The 16,189-nt window shown below is 31.6% G+C and overlaps 1 protein-coding gene and 1 long non-coding RNA gene across 3 annotated transcripts; one reads left to right on the top strand and one right to left on the bottom strand.

The window, feature by feature from the left end:
- Positions 1-2,728: 2,728 nt before the first annotated feature.
- LOC140448861 (uncharacterized) lies at positions 2,729-7,827 on the bottom strand. Its single transcript, XM_072541984.1, has 4 exons — positions 7,739-7,827; positions 7,331-7,618; positions 3,236-3,650; positions 2,729-3,046 (listed from the first exon to the last, which is right to left on the bottom strand). Exons 1-4 carry the CDS (start codon positions 7,825-7,827, stop codon positions 2,729-2,731), a joined length of 1,110 nt encoding a protein of 369 aa, XP_072398085.1.
- On the top strand, positions 4,561-6,262 carry LOC140447637 (uncharacterized). Of its 2 annotated transcripts, none has more exons than XR_011951621.1 (2): positions 4,561-4,974; positions 5,791-6,262. It is a non-coding gene; the product is annotated as an uncharacterized lncRNA (long non-coding RNA). The 2 variants fall into 2 exon arrangements; XR_011951620.1 differs by having other exon boundaries at positions 5,072-6,262.
- Positions 7,828-16,189: the final 8,362 nt, after the last annotated feature.

Here is a 16,189-nt window from a genome sequence, read left to right as displayed (position 1 = left end):
AGACGGTTAGTAACATACCGCAAAATTCTGTTATAGTAATGGATAATGTTAATTGCCATTGTTGTTTAATTGAAAAACTACCAACTTTGGCTTTATAAAGGCATTATTTACTTAATTAGTTAAAAGGAAAAGAGATCACATTTGATAAAATGATGGTTAAAAAAGAACTCATGAATTATTGTTCAATAACACAAACAAAAGTATAAAAAATATGTAATCAGTGAAAAAGCTAAAAATGACAGAATAACTGTACTTCGTTTATCCCCATATAATTACTGTCAACTTAACCCTATAGAGCTAGTATGGACACATGTAAAGGGTGACATAGCGAAAAACAACAGTTATTGAAGAAATAACTGTTGTATCAAGACTAGTGTTGCCCAAATGCAAGAACAAGACGAGACTTAGACAGTCTTGGTCTTGGTCTTGCGCCAATACATCTGGTCTTGGTCTTGGTCTTGGTATTGCACTCCCGGTCTTGGTCTTGGTCTTGGTATTGCAGCAAGAGTCTTGCAAGTCTTGCAGTTACCCATTAGCCTATTGCTATTTATTAAACGTTACTAGGGGAGTTTGAAGCCACGATCTAAGCGATCCGTGCCTATGCTCTAACCCAGCTATCTACCATGCCCCACGAAAGTCAATCAAACATGGTTAAAAAACAAAAACACCAAATTAATGACATAAACTTGACTGTTTTTTAAAGAATATTTTCTGTCTAGAAAGGTATTGATGGACCTCCACCATATATGAAATGGAAATCTTAAAAAAGATTGGTACGTGGCAAAAATCCACATACAGGTATCAAGGGCACATATTCTTTAGGTGATAAGATCACAAACTATAATCCACTTATTAAAGCAACATAAATGTTATTAACAATCTTAGCTCTACTTTTATATAAAAAACTAACTTGAAAAAATAAAGAATAGGTAAGAAAGCAATGATAATCAAAAAAGTTATTTTAAATTAAGGAGATATCTACTTAATAAATACATTAATTTATCAAAATAAAGTAGTAGGAACATTTTTTTAGGAACCAGAATTTTGGTTTTTCAGGAAGAAATATTTGTAATTCTTTTTTGTGAAAAGATATTAGATGCTTCCTTAAACCTGAGGTGTTTCGGTTTTTAATTTTCATTTTAACCTTTCTATGTAGGCACAATTTAAACAAAGCAATTTGGGATGCATGAATTATTTCGAAAAACTCATCAAATTTGCTTTTAGGTCTTTTAGATCTATAATTCCAACGCTCACTACTCCGACTAAAACTATTTGAATCTTTGTCCCTTATGTCAAATTGTAAACTTGTCAAATGAAGTTTAGTGATGTCGAAAAAGTAACTAAATACTACTATAAATGTCCCTTACTATTCAATACCCTAAGGATCTAATAACGAACCGATAATTATATATTGTTACTTCGTTATTCTAAATATTTCGGTATTTTGTTTACACGGTAAGTGACATTATCTGTTATAAATAAACTTTTGAATATTAGTCGCGCTCTTTCAGCAAATTTGGTTTAACTGAATGGTCTCATCGCACACTCAGCAGTAACAATGTCTTACGCCGATAAGATTTGTTTATTTAGATTCCTCTAACTAAATTATAATGGGAAAAAAATTGAATTATTAAGTGGGTGTCCGTAATAATAAGTGTTATATGTTTTATTAGCTAAGGTGACATATTTTTAAAAAATTTCGATACGATATTACTGTCGGCGTAGCAATGCAAGATTATTTTATGATTAGAGGGCGGCTATTCTCAAAATCCGGACAATTAATTTCAGAGCGAAGAAGTCGTATGCTAGAAAAGAATGTACAAAATATTTTATTTTTACATTGTAATTATGACCTCTGAGCACATGTCAAATGTGTTGTTTTTAATAAATATTTTGATTGATGATTTTGATGTATGTTTATGGTATTGTTCGTAATGCGCATAAGTCCAGTTTTTCAAATTTTTATTACATATAGAGTCTCATAGAGTCTTTAAGCATATATCCGCACTACAATACTCGCTAAAAGGACACTCCGTCCTAACTGCAAGACGCAAGAGTCTCGCAGGCTTAGTCTTGTTCTTGCATAAATCTTGCACGGTCAGTCTTGGTCTTGGTCTTGCTAAAAATAGGCGGTCTTGGTCTTGGTCTTGGTCTTGCGAAAACGCAAGAACAAGACCAAGACTGCAAGACCAAGACCGATTTTGGGCAACACTAATCAAGACGTAGCGAGAAACAAACTACATACATTCAAATTAGTTGATGTGAAAAGAATGTTGAGGAAGCTTTATCGAAAGTCACTGCAGAAAATTGGAAAGTATGTAGGTACACATACAGCATGCAAAAAGGATGAAGAAAAGTTAGGGAACTTAGATTTGTTAGTTGACTAATGCTTATTAGAAACCAATTATCCTTGCACCAAACAACCAATTTCAGATTCACATGATGATCATAAACACGATATGATATATTAGGTATGTGAACTGTGATATTTATTTTTATTCGACCTAAGGAGAACAGCATATAGCAAATTCAAATATTTGGTGAGTGACAATAATTGATAAAGAGGAAAGAAATACAAAAGAGACTACTAAAAGTAGGTAGTGCAATGGTATAATGTTCGTGACCATTGGCATTGTATGCTTGTAACACTTGGATAATGAATAAGAAAGATGAAATGAAAATATACATCTAGAGAAGGAAATTATTTTGAAGATACAAGTGATACAATTTATTCATCTTCTGAAGAACTTGTGTTACTGTCATTGCCAATTGGAATTATTAACGGCTCTATTACACTATCCATGATGCCATCTAATTTACACATTTTTTCCTCCACTTTGAGAATGTGATTAACACAATTTTGCCAATGTGTTGTGGTTACATTCTCGAGAGCTTGTAACAGAAGTTTTTTTACTTCTTTAAGTTTAAATGTCGTGTTTTTAAGTGCCACTTCATTTTTCACCTGGGCCCAAATTTTCTCAATGGGATTCAACTCGCAATGATATGGAGGCAGCCGCAGTACAATTTGACCATTTGTTTTAGCCATCTCATCAGTTACATACATATTATATTTATCTTTATTTACACGTACAAGATGTAAAAGTTCTGACCTAACCATCTCCATATCAAAAGGAATGTTTTTTATTTGTAACCATTCTTGCATATATTTCTTTGTTGATGATGTTGTTGGAATTTTTTCTATTTTTCGGCTGTGATATGATGCATTATCCATTACAATGATAGCGTTTTTTGGTAATTTTTGCAAGATACTATTAAACCAATTTTCAAAAACAGATGCATTCATTTCTTCATGGTAATCCTCTGTCTTTCTTCCCTCAAAAAGTAAAACCCCTTCATTAATAAATCCTAACTCTGATCCAACATGTAAAACTATGAGGCGTTTTCCTTTCCCCGATGGGTTTCTCAAACCAGTAGACAGCCCCTCAACGAATGCCTGTCTAGGGTTTTTTATGGCACAGTCCACCCACACTTTATCTTTGGTGTGACCTTCATTTACCCATGTTTCGTCAAGGTAATAAATGGGCCTACCTTCACTTCTGTACCTTTTTATAGAAGTTAGGTAATTACGCCTCCATCTGACAATATCATCACGTTCAATTAGAATACTTGTTCGACTTCTCTTCAAGTACCTACAAAACAATAGAATGTTACATTTAGACCAGGGCAGATCTGTGAAAAAAGTCTGTTTTTGGATATGAGAGGTGGCATGTGGCATTCGGATTTTTGCAGAAAAAGTTAGGTAATAACTTCAATAATAACAATTGACTCATGCTCCCTCTCAAATATGCCCGGAGCATTAATAAAAACATTAAAATATTTAAAAATTACTAAAAATATCGATTTTTGTCTACTTTCTTTGCTCATAACTTTAAAACTATTAATTTTGGAAGAAAGTCGTACATAAATAAAACAAAGATAATTAAATTTCCTATGATATATGAGTGGTTAAAAATGTCTTCCAACCATTTAGGTTGTACTTAGGTCCTTCGTAATTGGTTTAGAAAATTTTTATAATCTACTCAAACCGTCCACCAAATTTGAAATTTTTTAAAAACTTTTAGAACAAACATTAGACCATTTAGATGTTTGCAAATTTTTTTAAATATAAAGACGCAGTCTACCGGTCTAATACACTACAGAATTGAAATCGTATTATTTAGGCGGTCTCAGCAATGTTTTAAAGTTATAAACAATTTTTTTGCTTATAAACAAATAGATTATTGAAAAAACCATACTGGAACAGACTCGGTAGACGCTTCTTGTAAAAGAAAAAAAGTTGAATTGCGAGGAGTAGTTCCTGAGATTCAACCGGTCAAATTTGACCGGTATTTGCAACGAAGCTATACCTAAACAGTAGGATGGTAACTTTTGAACCATTACCTTATTTTTTCGGTTCTCTTTCTCTATACATTTTTTCATATGTTTAAAACACTCATAACATAAAATAAAAATGTTATGTTTGTTGCATATATTTAAGTTTGTATTACAGATGGTAAAGAAAGAAAAGAGAAAATATATATGATGGCAGATGAAGGATGAAGAGAACCGCATGATGGCAGAAGGTTAAGGTTAAGATTCGTAGCTTTTAGCAAAGCTTTGCTTTTAGTATTAGTATTATCAAAGAATATGTATTATATTCTTTGATTGTACTTACATACATATTAAAATTAGAGCCGTGCCCCACAATTTGTGAATTTTAAGTTGCTAAGGAAGTAACACAGAATCCATATATACAATTTATACATCTGGAATAGCTGTGAGTCAAACTGAAATAAATACCCAAATTCATTCTACATTTACAGTGGAATCGTTTAATGAATCAGTTACAAAATTGTCACGATGGGTGAAACGCCTGGAAGGAGCTTTTAAAGTTTTTGAAATAGATCACAATATGAAATTATCTTATCTATTACATTATATGGGTCCTGAAGCCTATGATACACTATGTGACAAGTAAGTACCAGATGATAAAACATAGAATGAAATTATTACACTATGTAATGTACAATTTTTATAATCATGTCCCTTTGGAAATTGCTGAAATTTACAGGTTTCAAACCAGAAAATAAGCCGAGGGAGAATCAGTGCAAGAATTCTTACTAGCATTACAGAAGACAGCAATAAATTGCAATTTTTAAGCATATCTAAAATCTGTAATAAGGAACCAATTTGTCTTTGGATTACGTTCCAAAAAAAAAAATACAAGCAAGACTATTGGAAACAAGGAATCTAGACTTGGATCGAGCAGTAGAGATTGACAGTAGTTTGGAAACGATCAGAAAAGAACAGTAATCAATTAAATTACAATAATTCAATTAACAAAATATTCAAAACTCAATAAGAGTAAAAAACATACTAATACAAGTTAAAATGTAAATTCAAGTACAAATATTACACATTCTAGTTCAAACACTAAAACAGGTATATGTTATCGTTGTGGGGATGCTTCTCATTTAGCCAATCAATGTAAAAAGAAAAATTTGGTATGTAATTTTTGTAAGAAAAGAGGACATTTACAAAAAGTTTGTTTGAAAACTAAAAACATAAATGCTATTGAGGAAATTTTAAATGTACATTCAACTAATTTAAAAGATAAATTTATTATTAGTTTGAAAGTAAATAATAAACCGTTACAGTTTGAAATTGATTCAGATGCTGTAGTCAGTATTATTAACAAAAATGTATTTAATTAGAATTGTACTGAATTACAATTACAAAATACTAATATAAAGTTAGCTACTTACTGTAAAAATGAATTACATGTTTTAGGTATGGCTTTGGTGACAGTTGAGCATCAGAATAAAACTAAATTCTTGAAATTATATATACTTGATGGTGAAGGTCCTTCATTGGTTGGGAGAGAGAGTGGATCCATTCATTAGATATAAATTTACACAATGTGAACACTGTCTCAAATGCAGAAAAGGAGTTACAACAATTGTTTACAAAATATAAAGATTTATTTAACAAATCTATTGGACAATTTTCGATTTCTGATACCAAAGTTATACCTACCTTAAGTAGATCTCCAAGAATATGTAAACCTATTGTAAAAATGAATTTGTAAAAAAATTCATTGTCAAGGAAGAAAATGTTATATTTGATGCATATATTTAAGTTTGTATTACAGATGGTAACAGAAAAGAAAAGAAGGAGAGAACCGGATGGCAGAAGGTTAAGGTTAAGATTCATAGTTTTTAGTATTGTACTTACATATTATAATAAAGTAGTTTTCAAGTAATATATATTTCATTCTACACTATATACACAGTACACAACAAAAAACAATCAGTATTGAGCGATTATTTGGTATAAAAATACCAAAAATTCAAAAAAAAATAGGTTGAAGAAAGTTTAACTTCAAAGTTCAAAATCGGTATACATAAAAAAATGCATTTTCTCAGCTTCCAATCGAGCAATTTTCTTCATTTTTTTTTTAATCCGAAGTAACTCGAGTAGAGCTAGCTAAATAGCGCATTATCAAATTCCAAATATGTTTTAATTTTATTATAATAAATAAATAAATTTTTTTCTAACACACATCTACCTTACTAACGCACTTCTAAATGCCAAAAAGGCTTTAGTTTTGTTGTAATAAATTAATTTATTTATAACAAAATAAAACCACATAGGTATTTCTTCCTACGTTGTGGAATTTTTTTTACAAAAACTTACCACACATATACCTTTTAACGTTATAAATAGAAATATTCTCATTTGAATAGTCTATAATTATTTAAACAATCTTTGTTTAAACAAATTAAATTTTTTTGTTAATTTTTTTTTACCTGGCGGGGTACTTATCAGTTTCAGCGGTTCTGATTTCGCCCCAGAAGAATATGTCATCTGTGTTTATATTTCCTTGATCAAATAAAGACTTTTTAATTAAACAAAGATTGTTTAACTAATTATACAGCTTTCAAATGAGACAATTTGCATTTAGAGCGTTAAAAGGTCTACAACATAGGAAAAAAGAAGTAGTTATATTTTGTTAATTTATTTTTAACAAACATTAAAGCATCTTTTGGATTAATGGTATTGCTATTTTGCAGCAAGGGAAATAAATTAAGACAGTTTTAACCTCTATTCGTATAACAGGAAATTTAATCATTACCTTTATTTTATTTTTGTACGGCTTTGCTCCAAAATGAATAGTTTTAAAGTTATAAGCAAAGAAAATAGAAAAAAATCTATATTTTCAGTAATTTTTAAAGCTCTTTATCTTCTAATCGATTCCCTAATTCAGACATAATATATTTTTTGGGTTGCACGTTTTATTTATTATTGTGGCTAACCTATATTTACTTACTTAAAATTGATTTGCTTCAAGAATTTATATAATAATGAACGACACATATTTGGAAGATCTGGGCGGTTGTTTACTTCACTTAAAATTTTATTTAATGTAGGCATTTCATTCTTGAAAAAGAAGCTGTGTACTATCTGGCGTATAGATGTTTTAACTTTTTCATCATATGTTGCAAGAATAGAAGGTCGACCGCCAATATTTTTAGGACATCTTACTGTTCCAGTTTGCTTATATTCTTTAATTGTTCGGTAAATAGTTGAATTCGCAACACCTAAAATTAGCACATTACTTTAGTAAGTCTTGATTTTAACTATAACTATTCTGCAAAACTAACCTGTTGCCTGTTTTATTTTTGCTACCGTGGCTGTTATTTTCATTCCAGAATTATCACTTTTGATTTGTTTATACATGTTTAAAATGCATTGTTTCTCATTTGTAGATAAATGACCCAAATGTACTCGGCGTTTTTTTGGTGGAGAAAAATTAATTGAATCCATATCGTTATCTTAATAACACTAATCACTAATATGTCGCTAAATAGTTCTGAAAAGAACTGTTTTTATATAAATACAAACAAAAAATCTAAAAAATGTAAGGAATGCCACAGAAAATACAAAAAATTGTCGATATAAATTTTGAATTTTAAAATTTCACAAATGTCATTAGTGTCAAAATGTCATAATTTAGTGGAGTAAACTTGCCTGCGATTGGACCAATTAGAAACAAGAATTACGGCGCGGAAAATTTGAATTACTCCTCCTGGTTAAAAAACAGAGTATAGTTTCAAGGTAACCATTAAATTTGAGTCAGTATTCGATGTTGAATAAGACACTGTTCTGTGCCGCTAGTTTGCAACCGAAATTTTGTTATTTACCTATAGAAACTTGTGTTGGTCGGTAAGTACTATATACTGCAATTTACTTTCTACTTTATATTTTATGTTTTTGTGAGAATATAGTGTATGTCCTGTTCCAAACTGCATAACGAATATAACGTTATTTATACAAATAACGTAAATTTTAAGGTGGCCAACTACTAATGCATGAAATTATCAATGTATCAGTTATTGGCCTAGATGGCCAATAACTGAAACATTAGATTTTGTAAGAATCTAGTGATTGACATATGTTAATAACTAGTGTTTTATATGTGGCCAATAACTAATTATTATAAATTGTTTTAGAAAATATGCCAAAACGATCTAAAACTGAAAACAATTATAAAAAAAGTATTCCGAAGACGATGTTATAAAAAAGCGTTAGAGTTAATTAAAAATGGTATGAGTGAGCGAGAAGCCTCAAGAATTTTTAATATTCCCAAAGCCACTATAAGTTACCGGAAAAGTGAAAAATTTCATTACAAGATAACTCATGGACCAGATACATTTCTTTCGAAGGATGAAGAGGAACAACTGAAACTCTGGATTTTTCATTGTCAAAATAGAGGATTTCCAGTTCGTGTTGACGACATTAAGGACTCCGTTAAATCATTTTTAGAGAGTAACCCTAGAGTTAATCCATTTGTTGAAAATAGACCAGGTAGAACATGGCTATCAGCATTTCTAAAGCGCAATCCCAACATTTTGCTAAGGACTTCAGAGGGAGTGACATCAGCAAGTTCAAACATTAACCAAAGGGATATTACCAAATGGTTTGACAACATAAAACTTATCTAAATAAAAAAGGACTTTCAGACGTTCTTCAAGACCTAACAAGAATCTTCAATGGTGACGAGACATGTTTTTATCTATGTCCCAAAAATAAAAAGGTTTTGGCTATGAAGGGTTCCAGAAACGTCTATGAAATTGAACATAACCCAAAGGTTAACTTAACAGTAATGTTCAGACTTTCTGCAATAGGCAATATTTTACCTCCTATGATAATTTATCCCCATAAAATATTGCCAAATGATATATTAAGTGCTGTGCCGAATTCGTGGGGTATTGGTTTAACTGAAAATGGTTGGATGGACAACAAAAACTTTTATGAATATATTGGAAATATACTTAACCCTTATTTAGATCGAAATAATATTACACGCCCGGTGATAGTTTTTGTTGATGGGCATAAAAGCCACTTAACTGTACAGACAAGTCAACTTTGTACAGATTTAAAAATTATTTTAGTAGTTTCATATCCTAATGCCACGAGATTATTGCAACCAGCGGATGTGGCTACATTTAAGCCTCTAAAAACTTTTTTGAACAAAGCTGTGCTTCAGTTTAGGAGAGACAACCCCCAAAAAGTGTTAACGAAAGTACAGTTTGCCCCTGTTTTAAAATCTGCTATAGGTAGGTTAAAACCAGATGTTATCAGAAGTGGGTTTAGGGCATGCGGTATATTTCCTTGGAATTCTTCTGCTCTTGACTATTCAAAATGTCTTTGAAAAGAATTTGAAACTGAAGATAATCTGGATGAGCACAATGATTTACCAACACTTATTGATCCAAATACAACAATTTCTTTGTGAAATATTGCGAAATTTTGTGAAATAGTTAGAAATAGAAAGAAAAGAAAAACAGAGTATTAAGGAAAATCAAAAGAAAATAAAAAGCTCGAATAATAAAAATTCCAAAAAATTAGCTAAAACTTTTAAGTCTGAAGAGAAAAGTAGACAACCCATAGAAATGACCTCAACAAAATTAAAAAAATGTGTAAAAGTTCACATTCCTATTGAAAAATATCAAAAAAAGATAAAAAAAAGGATTCAAAGTGTTTTCTCCTCTAAACCAGGAAAATAGAAGTAACAATATTGAGGTTTTTGAGCCACCACTACCTGAATTTGTCAAAATTCCTATACAAGAATCTCATTTTCACACAAAATCATTAACCTCTGCAAATAACCAAGATAATATTGACATTTTCAAGCATTCACCTACACCAGAAGAGAATTTGAGATTATCTCCGCAAATATTTCTCGCCCACACTAAATCTCCAAGCCCTGAGAAAAAAATTGTATCCAAACGGAAATTATTTGATGATAATACAGATCAGTCCTCAACAAAAACTACAATTCTATTTGATAATTCATTATCAAATATTCCTTCACACTTTGAAAATCGAAACTTGGTATCAAACGTTCTTCCGCGTTTTAAAAATAAAAACTTTCCATCACATTTTAAAAACCAAAAAGTTACTAAAGGTGCGTGTTATCTATGTGTACTAAATATTACAGAGTGTAAAGAAGGCATTAGATGCCAAATGTGTCTTAGAACATATCATGTAACTTGCATAACAAGAGTCTATGGCGACACAGATCAAGTATATGTTTGCGAATCTTGCCAAAATAAAAAATAAAAGTTTACTTTGACATGTGTTTTTTTTGTGTCCACACTCATCACAAAATCCTTGCTTACCCAAACACCTACCTATCTATCTATTTTAACTTACGAATTATTTGGTAAAATATCTCTTTAAAAAATGATGGCCAATCACTAACACATATGGTGTCAATAACTGGAACAGGGTGGCCAATAACTGGTTCATTTGCACGTTTACAAAAGAACACATATAAAATATTTTCACACATGAAATATTAACGTAATAAAATTTTGCAATATGTAGAAATAATAATAAAATCCCATGGTGTTAAAAATAGTTACAATAGGCCACAGTGACAAAACATTTCATAGATATATCGACGTGCTCTCCTTAAGAGGCCAATAACTGGTGCTGTTACCCTACTCTGAATTCTGAATAATGTTTTAGTAAACTAAATAACATTTATTGTTTGGTAATATTAAATATATTACAAAATTCTAATGTAATATTTAATAAAAATGATTGTCTTTCATGCTTCCTAGTAAATAAAATTCCTGTAGTTGGCTGAACACCATAAATCACAAAAGTTATATATAAAAATCCTTTATAAAAGTTATATAATTAAAAAGACCCTTTTGGGCTACATCACAATAGGACATTTTCGGACTAACAAGTCCATCATCAGTCCCTTTACCTGGAATAAGTGTTGCCACTTTAGTGAATACGAACGTAAAGAATTTTGAGCAAGGTTAAAAAAGCAATGTGGTTTTCCCACTTGTTATTTTGATGACTATTAACCGTCTACCAACCATTAAATATCTCTGTTAACTCAACTGGTTTTCTGGTTTTCGAACTCTTCGTTTAATAAGCTATCAAAATATTTCATTCTGCTCCTTTTTCTTTCCCTAACTTTTACTTTATTTTTGCAGCAGCAAATTTCGTGTCCCTTTTGGCAGTCTTGCAGCATTATCGATCGAAGTATCGATTTTATTATGCTTAGCTTAGAAAAATTTCTCTTACAATTACAACTTGTTCAGCTTCAAGTAGGTATTCAGCTTTTAATTCTGAAGAATTCAAATCAAAATGTTCTGAGGTGTATTTTAAATCTTCATTTTCTAGCTCATCTATATTTAACGATATGATTTTGCCTACTTAATAAATAATTTTTTATTCTTGGTCAAATTAATTGTTTAATGATTGAATCATTCGGTCATAAAAGAGTTTCACTAAAAAAATGCCAAGAGTTTCACTTAATTTTTTTTTTTTTTTTTTCATTGACTGTAAACGCATTTCCAGTATTATTATCTTATCTAGTAGAAACTTTATGTTTTCTCGGAGTAAGAATGTCAATTTGAAGCTTATCACAAGTGCCTTTTACTTTGAAATAAATATTATCATTCTTTATTCTTCCAAAGCTAGCGCTAAGTCTGAAACTTCTTATATAGCTTAATAAATATCTATGTCTGGCGATTTACGTAATTTCCTAACTTTTACCACCAGCAAATATAATTAACAGCATTATTTCCAGACACAAACAAAGGAGACAAAATCAAAGAATTTTATTTGATGTAGTATTCCTTTGCCGTTAGCTCTAGCTTTTGCATCAGTTGCATCGTCAACTGTCTCTTCAATGGCTTCTACAATTATTGCTTCAAGCTGATCTTTGACCTCAGCTGCCTCAGTACGACAAACCCATCGTGTTTCATGTAAAGATTTCAAATTTTTTAACTTATTTATGATCTGCACAATCTCTTCAAAAACGTTCATTCAATGTCAACGAATCAACTGTACGATCGCTAAAAAAATCCGAAAATAAAATAAAGGTCGTCTGTATCTTCAACTTCATTGAAAGCGAAAATTGTTCGTGATCTATCAATATAAAAACTGAAAGTGGCCTTGTTATTACAAAACGAAGACTGCGACCAAAAAAAGAGTGCCTCTGAGTGGTCATATGGTCCGGAAGAAGACAAAACATCTTTACGCACATTGTGAGATGATCCCATTTGGGATCATAGCAATGTTTTCTGCTTTAGCGGCAAAGGAAACTACTCATATGTCGATTTGGCGAACGGTATTGCGTTGCCTCACCTTCCTACTAGATGACGCTGCATTAATTTATTTGACAATTCTATCAGTAATCGTTAGTCAAATTACAATGTAAAACTTAGCAGTGAAACTGAAACAACGATCATCAATTCACTGTAAATTTTAAATCATTCTAACGTGAGTAATTGAACCAGTAATTGCACGAAAAATTTTATTTTGCTTCTTACATTGTTTTTATTTGATAATTTGCATTATAGTTTGCTCATATTTACAAGATTGTTTATGTGAACATTATAAATATTAATGAATCCAAATGGAATCATTGGGCCATTGTGGAGGTCTCCAAATGGCATCATTGGGAAGTCGTGTGAATTTTGTTTTTGTCAATAAAATACAAAAGTTCAATACTTTTTTATTTCAGATGGATCGTGTGTTCAAAACTACCAAAACCAAACTTTTTTTCGGGAATTGCAAAATCTGTCCCAGGAAGAGGTAGTTGGTCTTCTTGACGACTCTGATATCGAATTTGATGTTGATAATGAGAAAGAGTCTTTGGAAGAAGAAATGATTGAAGAAACTCAAATAGAAGAATTATTGGAAAATATTGTTGAAGATAGCTTGAACACCCAAGTTCCAGAGAATATGGAAGAAAAAACTGTTGAAGAAATTACAGAAGAGCCACAGACAAGTCATGCCAAGAAAAAAAAGCATAGAAAACCAACTTGGATAGACAACAATTTAATTGATGTAAACAGCGAATACAGTGGTGATTTTTAGGTTGATTAAAATATTTATACGCCTTTCCAATATTTTAAAATGTTTTGTGACAATGATATTATACAAAATTTTGCTGAGCAGACAAACTTGTATTCTGTGCAAAAAGACAGTAAAAATATTGATACAAATGCAGCAGAGATAGAGCAGTTCTTAGGCATATATGTATTGAGTGGAATTGTTCGTGTTCCTTCGTATAGAATGTATTGGGCAGAAGAAACGCGATAAAATACGATAGCTGATATCATGTCACGTAATCTTTTTGATAAACTGCGAGCATATTTTCACGTCAACGATAATTTGAAAGTCTTGCCTAGCGACAATGACAAATTATATAAAATAAAACCTTTCAATGAAAAAGTTCAGAAAAATATGAATAAGATAGAACCTGAGGAATTCAACAGCATCGAGTTTATTATACCATTCAAAGGACATAGTCATCTAAAGCAATATATAAAAAATAAACCTGATAAATGGGGCATAAAAGTTTTTGCAAGAGCAGGACGCAGCGGCATACTATACGATTTTGAGATATATGTGGGAAAAGGAACAGTCCAAGATGAATCAGGTCTTGGAATTAGTGGGGAAATAGTACCGAAGTTGGTCAAAAATCTGCCAAACCACATGAATTTCAAGATTTTCACGGATAATTGGCTCACATCTTATAATCTACTTATTGGTCTGAAAGAACGGGGCTTCCTTACTGCAGGGACTGTAAAAAGTGGGCAGTTGGCAGGTTGTCTTTTTTCGGAAGAAAAAGTTCTACAGGCAAAAGGTCGTGGATTCTCTGATGTAAAAATAGACAGCAAAAAAAATATTACTGTTCTCAAATGGTATAACAATAAGTCCGTCATATTAACATCGAACAATATAGGAAAATATCCTCTTGATAAAGTGAAGAGATGGTGCAACAAGAGCAAAACCTATGTAGAAATCGAACGGCCAGCAATTGTCAAAGAATATAATATTTCGATGGGGTGTGTGGATTTGCATGACATGGTTGGGGCACTATACAGAATCAAAATCAAACCAAAAAGAGTCTATTTGAGAATAATATTTAATCTTATTGATACATTTATTGTCAACTCCCGGTTGCTGTACCGAAGACACTGCAAACAAAAACAAGTGAAACACATCACCCTTCTCCAATTCAAATCTCAAATTGGAGATGCGTTACTGAAAGCTGGAAAGTCCGACACAAGAAAACGAAGACGTCCTTCTCAAGAGAATACACCAAATAAGAGACAAGTAATGCATCCTGCACCAGTGCAAGATGTTCGATTTGATGGCGTAGGACACTGGCCACTACATGATCAAAATCACACAAGGTGCAAATTATGTATAAAGTCGGTAAGATAGTTTCGAAAACTTTGAACATGAAATCAAATCTTTTCTGTCTTTTTCATTTTATGTATAAAGTCTTACTCTAGAATAAAATGTACTAAGTGCAATATTTTTTTGTTTAAACAATAATAAAAATTGTTTTTATAGTTTCCATGTACCAAATTAAATTGTTAATAGTATAAGTACAATAAAAAACGTATTTCCTTTTGTAGTCAATTTTTTGACCACTATATCAAGCGTTATAAATGGGATAATTCAGGTACCACCAAAGCCAGATAATTCCAAATGGGATCAATTTTTTAGAGTTTGAAGACTGTAGGATGCAAAATTTTTACAAAAGTTATCAACAATTATTTTTTCTTGTTTCCTATAAAATACATTTTTTCAACAAAATTTATTAAAAAAACTAATTTGGGCTGGAAAGGGTTAAAGAACCTGGAGATGGAGGATTTTAAGTATCGGAAGGTTGGTTCAATAAATTTAAGGTACGACAATCATTGCTTAGCATCAAAATCATTGGATAAGCTTCATCTTCTCTGCTAAAAAATTCATTTCTAAAAGCGAAAAGTCTGCCCCTGGATTTAAGGCAGCAAAGGATAGAGTTACGCTGCTGCTTTGTTCTAATGCATCTGGAGATGATTGTGCTATTAAACCATTAATGCTTTATAGATCTTGAAATCCTCGTGCGTCAAAAAATCAAAACAAGGACGAACTGCCAGTGGATTGAGGTGCTAATAAGAAAGCGTTGGTTAGAAGCGGTATTTTTTTGTGGCTGTTTCCGGAATTGTTTTGTTTTTGAAATTAAAACTTATTTGAAATCAAAGAATTTAGACTTTAAAGCAGTTCTAGTTTTGGACAATACACCAGCGAACTTAAAACTATGCATCCAAATATAAAAGTGACATTTTTACCTACCAATACGACAGCTTTGCTTCAACCTATGGACCAAGGAATAATCCATCCCTTGAAGCTCTATTACATTCGACAAACCTTCAAAATGATACTAAATAGTACAGATTGTGATCCTGATATGAATTGTATGGAATGCTGGACGAAATTTGGCATAACAAAATGCATTCTAAACATAAAAGAATCATTGCAAGAACTGAAGCCATACACATTGAAGTCATGTTGGAAAAAACTGTGGCCTGTTCTGACTGCGGGAAATGAGGAAGAATTTGACAAGTTCAAAATATAACTACAAACACTGTCGAAATTGTGCCAACTATGCCATGCCGAAATTGTGTCCTATTCCACTGCGTGGAATAGGACAAGATGGGTTCGAACAGAGAGAATCAAGTGACGTTCAGGAGATGCTTGAATCGCAAAATGAAGATTTGACTGAAACCGACTTGGAAGAAATGTTAAATTCACAACCCATTGAAGAAGAAAGATCCGAGAGAAAACCACCGAAAGATTCGAGAAGCCACTGGTC

The sequence above is a fragment of the Diabrotica undecimpunctata genome, chromosome 8, assembly GCF_040954645.1.
Source record: "Diabrotica undecimpunctata isolate CICGRU chromosome 8, icDiaUnde3, whole genome shotgun sequence".
Taxonomy (NCBI): Eukaryota; Metazoa; Arthropoda; class Insecta; order Coleoptera; family Chrysomelidae; genus Diabrotica; species Diabrotica undecimpunctata.
The sequence above is the reverse complement of the archived record's forward strand: the minus strand, read 5'-3'. Positions and strand labels throughout refer to the sequence as shown.

Excerpts from the sequence above, each read along its gene's own strand:
- LOC140448861 (XM_072541984.1), bottom strand. The coding sequence starts at position 7,827 with ATGGATTCAATTAATTTTTCTCCACCAAAAAAACGCCGAGTACATTTG. Across the intron at positions 7,619-7,738 it reads AAACAATGCATTTTAAACAT|TAATGTGCTAATTTTAGGTG; the intron begins GTATAAACAAAT and ends GACTTACTAAAG. Across the intron at positions 3,047-3,235 it reads TACCAAAAAACGCTATCATT|ATGGCTAAAACAAATGGTCA; the intron begins GTAATGGATAAT and ends GTAACTGATGAG.